This window comes from Saprolegnia parasitica, assembly GCF_000151545.1.
Source record: "Saprolegnia parasitica CBS 223.65 unplaced genomic scaffold supercont2.69, whole genome shotgun sequence".
Lineage (NCBI taxonomy): Eukaryota > Oomycota > Saprolegniomycetes > Saprolegniales > Saprolegniaceae > Saprolegnia > Saprolegnia parasitica.
The window spans coordinates 120,081-127,491 of NW_012156463.1; the positions used below are offsets into that span (position 1 = coordinate 120,081).

General features: G+C 59.0%; 2 protein-coding genes across 2 annotated transcripts; both read right to left on the bottom strand.

The window, feature by feature from the left end:
• Positions 1-131: 131 nt before the first annotated feature.
• On the bottom strand, positions 132-3,018 carry SPRG_09988 (hypothetical protein; the record flags this gene model as incomplete). Its single annotated transcript, XM_012350742.1, has 3 exons — positions 132-2,238; positions 2,298-2,769; positions 2,826-3,018. The coding sequence occupies 3 exons, from the start codon at positions 3,016-3,018 to the stop codon at positions 132-134; spliced, it is 2,772 nt and encodes a 923-aa protein (XP_012206132.1).
• A 675-nt stretch (positions 3,019-3,693) lies between these two features.
• Positions 3,694-6,671, bottom strand: SPRG_09989 (hypothetical protein; the record flags this gene model as incomplete). The annotated part of the gene is made up of 2 exons (XM_012350743.1): positions 3,694-5,444; positions 5,489-6,671. 2 exons carry the CDS (start codon positions 6,669-6,671, stop codon positions 3,694-3,696), a joined length of 2,934 nt encoding a protein of 977 aa, XP_012206133.1.
• Between the last annotated feature and the right edge of the window lie 740 nt (positions 6,672-7,411).

Sequence of the window (7,411 nt, forward strand, 5' to 3'; positions counted from 1 at the left end):
TGACTGCTTTCGTGTTCACAAAAACTTTTGGTAATCGCCAGTGGCTGGTGTCACCAGGTGGTGCGTATTACCACTCTGGAGTATTTCTCTCTACTAGTATTCACGTTGCCACGTCATGTTGAAAGTACTCTTTATCCGTGGCGATGGCGCTTGGACGGGCGTGGCTTCAAAGGGTCTTCTGCATTGTTGTCGATCCGTCGCAGTGTCGTCTTGAAGCGCACCACAGCTTCCGCTACGCTCGCTAGGATCCTTGCCGTTGCACGGTGCTTCCCGAGTTGGGCCACCGAAACTTGACCGGGCTGGGTCACTTTGAAAAGGCGGTAGCTGCAAGCCTCCAGCCAATCGCGCCGGGGCTCGACCTGGATCACGCGCGATGCGTGGGTCTGCAAAAGGCCGAGGACGTTTGGGCACTGCTCGGGGCTTGCCCACGACATCGCGATGTTCTCGGACACGTTATTGGCTGGGTCGTCCAAGAAGGTTCGTGTTGTCTTGCACTGACTGCAGTGCGTCGGGTCCAGAGCCACGTCGCGCAGTGCAAAGTCCACCACCGGTGAAAGCGGCGGCGTCGCGTCGAACCGAGCAATGGACGCCGCCGCCAGCAGTCGATACGCCGCCACGTTGCGCGGCAGAAGGTCCACGAGGGGCACGAGGAGCTTGTGCGTCGTGCGGATGTCCGTCGGTAGCGCCTTCAGCCACGCCGTCGCAAATGACGCGACGCTGTCTTGTGCATAGGACTGGAGAAGCATGACGGCCTCGCGCGTGAGATGGACGCCCATGGACACGGATCGCCCGCCGTGCTGACGGTACGCAACGACTTCGTGGAGGTCTGGCCACGCCGTCTTGTCGAGAAGCGCATGGATCGAGCGGTGGATGTACTCGACGACGAGCGAATGCAAGGCGCCGAGGTGGACTTGGTTGCTTGCCAACGGGCGGATGGCTGGCAGTATAAAGAGCCCGTAGCGATCGACGCACGTGTCAAAAAAAGTCGCATCAAGACGGTTCGCTCGCTGTGCCAAGACGAGCACGCTGCGAACAGCGTCGACGCTCGTGACGGTCTGTGGAATGGGCAAGTTGAAGTCCCGATCGGCCGAGGTTTTTTCCCGCGGCCGTCGCGGTGGCAGTTGCTCCAATGCACAAAAGATGCCATCGAGAACGGTCGTTGGCAGTCGCAGCGATGGCGCAGTGAGCGCGGCTGAGGCCAGGCCGACCGCAACGACCATGAGCGGATCGGCGTCCGTGGTAGCCAGCGTCAAGAGGATAGACGGGTGCGCTGGAAAAAGAAAGGTGTCGACTGCAGCGACGAGCACCGGTGGCAACCAGTGGCCCACAAAGTTGGCATCCGCCCGTTGCAGCGCGATGGTCGTCACGTAGTGCTCGAGCAAGAGACTGTACTTGACAAAGTCCGAGCCGCGGCCATAGGAGTCGTTCTTAGCGTTCAAAAGGCTGCGTCCGAAGTCGGGCGTCGCGCGTACAATGTGGTAGCAGCGCTTGAAAAGCTCGGCCTCGAATGGCTGAAGGAGTGGTGGACACACCGCCTTGTCGTCCGTGTCAAGGCCAGCCAAGCTCGTGAGCAGCCGGAGCGTCGCAATCGGTGTCGTTCGAATCCAGCGCTGGACGAGCCCGAGCATTGCTGGCTCGAAGCGCTCCCAGCCATGGGTCGTCAAGAGACCATGGAGCCAGACGGCGACTTCAGCGAGCGGAACGTCGTTCGTGATCGAAATGCAGTCGCGAAGAAAGGTCGTTGTGAGTTCAAAGTCGTTGTACGCGACCAAGATGCGCTGCATCTGCGATAGTAGCGACGGCTTGTGTCTCGCGGCAAATGCTTCAGAGGACTCGTGCCAGCCAGAATTGCGGTCTTGGACGTTAAAAGCCGACATGGCAGCCATGACAAGCTCGCGCGGGTCTGCGAGACCGAGGAGGTTGCTGTCACGAGGCTGGGCTGCAGCGAAATGGGAGGCGACGAACGCGAGGGCGTCGGCGATACCGACGAGCCACGCCCGGTGACGCTTGGGCCAAAACACGATGGCGTGTTCCGGGCACTCGACGGTGTCTTGGTCGATGGACTGAAGTTGTAGAAACCACTGGATACTTTTCCAGCTAGCGACGACGGACGGCGGCATGTCGCACTCGGGATGCGGACAAAGCTTGCTCACGACTTTATCGTTCCTGTTGGACTTGCGAAAAGCAGCAAGGCCGACATCAAAGCAGCCCGTCGCAAGCAAAGCGTGCACGAGAGCTCTGGGCATCTCATCGAGCAATTGAAATAAACATGACCCTGCTCGCCGTCAATGCCATACATTGGCAGCACCTCTGGCAATGTGACGTCGAAACCGATCCGGTGGTGCGGTTCCGTCACCGAGAGACCGAGCGCTCGAAACGCAGCAATCGCAGCATCTTGCACGGGCGGGTTGAAGCGCATGTTGAAGTGCACAGCGACATAGACAACACGGTAGACCAGCGCGGCGCGGCGACCAGATGTGATGGGCGAGGACGAGATGGACGTGGAGAGAAACGTGGTAGCGTACGCTGCATGCAGCAACGAGGCATCGTCGTTGAATCGCTGCGTCTCGTTACGATGGGAGAAGGTCACGACGCCTCCTGCGTGCGCCGACGGAAGAAGCGCGACGAGTGTGCCAAACGTCCGCGCGGCTTCGTCCTCGTCGGCGGCGGGCAAGGGGCGAAGACAGTTGCTGTCGCCGTCGTCATCGAGAACCATGTGCGAGAGATTCACGTAGAAGGCATCCGATGGCACCAAGTTGGATTCGCACGCTTCGTGCGCCTCCTGCAAGATGTCGTCGAGGCCATCACGGTACCGCTCGTTCAACACGCCGGGATGATCTTGGTGTCGGGGAAGAGCGCTGCGATCTCTCGCGCCTGCGCGCTGCAGAGCGGCCACGCGAGTGGCTCGTCCATCCCACGGAGCGTAAAGAGGAACGGCGATGGGTTCTTCAACGTGCCAATCGTTGCAAACGTGCCTGGGGCGTCAAGGAGCTCGTACGCCGTCTCGTAGGCGCTCATGGCTGGAAAGTGCAACCTGATTGCATTGCACCCAATCGGCGTCGGCTTATTAAATAGCAAGTCTATATATAGAGCTCGATAAACAGGACATGATTGGCTACAATTCACGTTTGAGCTTGGGGGGTGCAAGGATCGACGCTGACTCGGATACACCCCGTCTACTCCATGGAGGCGCCAGAATACGCACATGAGAGAGACGCCGCATTCGTCTCAGGTATCTCCAACGATGGCCTTTAAGAATCGATGATGCCCATGTCATATACTCTCACAGAAGGTGGTTTTTGAGTGGCGGAATCTCGCTCTCGCTTCATTTGACGCTCCCTTTCCACCGGCCTTGCAGGCTTGTGCGCTGCTAAGCTCGTGTTGTGCTCTTGCCTGGGTTGAGCCTTGCGCAGTGCTACTGCGAAGTCTCTGAACATACCGCTACAACATCAGCAAAATGGCCAGCGCACGTGCCCATCACCGCCGAAACGCGTCTTGGGCAGCCTCGACATGAAGGAAAAGCGTCGGGCCGACGAGCTCACGTTGTTGGCAGATCTGGTTTTGCTGTGTCAAGCGCATCGACACCTTCGGTCGACATCTACCGCCTATTGAATATATCGTGGCCAAATCTCAGTGGCCGAGCTCGAAAAGCACCGTACAGAGGCAGCGGTCCTGACGAGTGTAGTGATCGCTCTAAAAAAATCGAATGGTGGTCGCCAAAACAGCAAAGGACACGAAGGCACGGCCTGTCTTTATAATATGCAATGATGATGTGCTTCGTGGGTTTGAACTACTCGTGATGCTGCCGGGGTCGCTTTGACACGGGTGCTTGGTCGTCTTTCTCTCGTCGTTGGCCAACCGCAGTCGTTCCTTGACAGTGGCGACAACGGTGGCTGTGCTGGCCATTCTCTGGATGGCGACCACGTGTGCCTTCCACTCGGTCTCCGTCACTTGGCCAGGCTGGGGCCGCTTCAAAATGGTACGGGAATATCCATCGTAGCTGTGTGGAGGCGAGGCGAGACGGGTCGAGTGGGCGTTGATGACGCGGACGATCGCATTGCACAGACCACAGTGGTATAGAATGAGCTCGGCATCATCAGGGCTTTGCAGAAACTTGTGCACTTCACGGCATTGCGTACAATGCGCCGGCTCGAGCTTGATGTCGCACATCGCAAAGCTGACGTACGTCGGGAGACTCGGAAGCGCCTCAAAGCGCGCAATGAGCTGGCTTGCCAAGCGCCACAGCACTTTGACTGTCGGGCCATGCATCACTACCGGCGCCAGGAGCGAGTGCGTCGCCTCGAGCGTCCTTGGCAGCGCCGCAAGCCACGCCCGAAGGAAGGGGACAACAGTCGTGGGCGAGAGCCACTGGAGGAGGTCGATCGCATCGAGCAAGAGCAGGACACCAATCGCGACGGACGCATCTTTGTAGATCTTCTCGTCGTCTGTATACCAGCTGGAGCGCCAACAGTCGGGTGTAACGAGCGACTTTGGCAAGCGGCGGATGTACGCAATCACGAGAGGCGATATTGTGCTGAAGTTGGGACACTGCGTGGCGCAGAGAGTCCGCAGCGCTGGCAGCAACTTGGGGTCCCAGAGGATAACACATTGCTCAAACAGCGCCGCGTCGACTCGGTTGGTCGCGAGCGCCAAGTAGAGGACGCTCTGGATGCCATCCACACGGATGCGTCGCATCGAGTACCAGTCAAGGTCTGGATCGGTCACTGCGCGTAGAATACGATCAATGGCCTTTGATGGCAGTGGCAGCGATGGCTGGCACACTGCCGCAGAGGCAAGACCGACAGCAATGTCGCTGATGATGTTGGCGGCAGAGTCTGGTAGCATGTCCATGATCGACGGGCGAGGTGCAAATACGTAGCTATCGACAGCAGCGACCAGCACCGGCGGCAGGCGATGACCGACGTAGTTGGCTTCACCGAGCTGCGGTGCCGTCGTTGTCACATAATGCTCGAGCAAGAGGACGTTCTTGAGAAAGTCCGGGCCGTGGCCGTACCAGCCTTCCTCGGAGCGGAACAATTTCGGGACGAGGCCAGGCGTCGCCAGCACGACGTCATAACACCGCTTGAAGAGCTCGGCTTGGAGCGGCTGTCGCAGTGGTGGACAGACCGCCTTGTCGTCGTTGACGAGGCCAGCCAAGCTCGTGAGCAGCTCAAGAGCTGCGGTCGAATTGTATTTCATCCAGCGGTGGACGAGTCCGAGCATCGCCGGCAAGAATGGTTCCCAGCCAAACGTCGTCAAGAGATCGTGGAGCCAGATGGCGACGTTGGCAACAGAAATGCTATACCCGAGAGCAAGCACGTCGCGAACGAAGGAGGCGGTGAGATCAAGGTCGTCGTCGAGCGCGTATAGAATGAGCTGAATCTTCTCGAGTGGCGAGAGAGGTCCCTTGTCACTCCAGCCCCACAACGACCCAAAATCGCTTTCTATACACGCCATGGTGTGAGCGCACGCGTACAAAACAAAGTACCCTTTTTGTGGTAGGCAAAGATGGCCGCAAGCCCGAGCTCGCGGAGGTCGTCAGGGACGTTGCCGCTGCGTGGCGCCGTCAGTTTGGAGACAACCATGTCGACGAGGTTGTCGCCGTGCACAAGCCACGCACGATGGCGCTTGGGCCAAAACGCGAGGACGGTGACCGGCGGTTGCCATTCGGGCCGGTGGTACAAGTACGCATGTGGTTTATACGCCTCCTTCGCATCGGAGGACAGATTGCCCAACTTGGACCTGCACGCGCGGTGCAGATAGAGCGTCGTGCGGACGGCATACTCTGTCCCGTACTCGGATACATCTTCTTCGGTCACCAGCCGGTCGTCGAGGGTGGCGAGCGCCACGTCAAAGCAGTCGGTGGCGACGAGCGCATCCACAACCGCGTAGTCGTGGGCGGTGAGGTTCCCAAAACAGACCTCGCCATTGAGAGGCAGTAGAGGCATGGCCAGCAGCTGGTAGGGCCGCGTCGCTGCTTGTGCGAGTGCCCGAAGCGCCGTCTGCGCCGCGATGCCGGCGTCCGGGTCGACTGGCGCCACGCGCATGCGCGGGTGCACATCCTTGTAGTACATATGATAGACGAGCGCGACGCGGCAACCAGACGTGATGGGCGCGGAGACGATGGTGGTCGATGTAAACGCAGCCGCATACGGCGTCTTGCGGACGGCTTGGCTTGCGTCCAGCGTCCGGCCCGTGCTCTCGCCGTGCGAGTAGGTGAGGACGCCACCCGTGTACGCCGACGGCAGCACGAAGACGAGCGTTCCAATCGTTCGTTCCGCAATGCGATCGTTTTCTGGATCATCGTCAAAGTCCGTTGTCGGGATCCAGCGGAGGCCGTCGCTGTCGCCGACGTCGTCGAGCACCATGTGCGAGAGACGATGCAATGCGTAGCCGGAGAGACCGAGCTCAGTCTCGGTGTCGTTATAAGCTTCCGTGAGCATGCTGCCCATGCCGAAGAATACGATGTTCATGGCGGCCGCCGGAATGATCTTGTTGGGATAGACGTCGCGAATCTGCTTGGCCTGAGCGCTCTCGAGCGGCCACGTCAGCGGCTCGTTGATGCCTCGGATCCGGATCACACATGAGACGCGCTTCCGGATCGTGCCGATTGCGACGAACGAGCCGGGCGCACCAAGGTGCGCGATCGCGTCCTCGTACGCCGTCGTCATTTTTTGGAAAGTGCATTGAGAGCAGCCAATCATGTCTGGTTTAGAGAGTGATATCGATAATAGAAAGCGCTATTTATTATATAAAAACAAGGTTGGCGCCACCAGGCCTTGGCGCAGCAAAAGGCGGGGGAGGCGGCAATACGCTATCGGGCGTGCTGCCGAAATGTCTTGAACGCATGGACCGATCTTGCTGACGTGGGACTCTGCGTGTTGACGAGGGCTCACTGCGCGTATAATTATCGGTCCAAGGCGAGCGCCAAGTATTTGATGGGGGGACTACCTGGGGACTACCTCGTAGGATGTGGGTGGAATAGAGACTAGGCATTGGCTATAATTCGGAAATGGAGACCAGGCATTGGTCGATTTTATTTAAACGGCACAGGCCGGAGACCAGGCATTGGTCTAAATTGAAGTAATTGAATCTAACACTCGAAGTTCGTCGAAGTTCGAAATCCGGATCTTCGTATCTTCGACACGAACCCGCCGACCGTTGCGGCCGTTGCATCGGCAGTTGCAGAACTATGGACTGCCGCAGCTCCGCGGCAAGTGGCCGACGATGCGCGTGCGAGTAAGCGACCTCAATGGCCGGTCGTGCTTGTCTTTCGTAGTGCGCCGTCCAAGCCACACGCGCACAGCTCACGCGCACCAGTCGCGTGGCGGTAAAGCGAGCACAACGAGTGGCATCGTACCAGACGAAATTTCCAGCGTCGAGCCCGGAGCTCGATGCGCTACCACGTCTC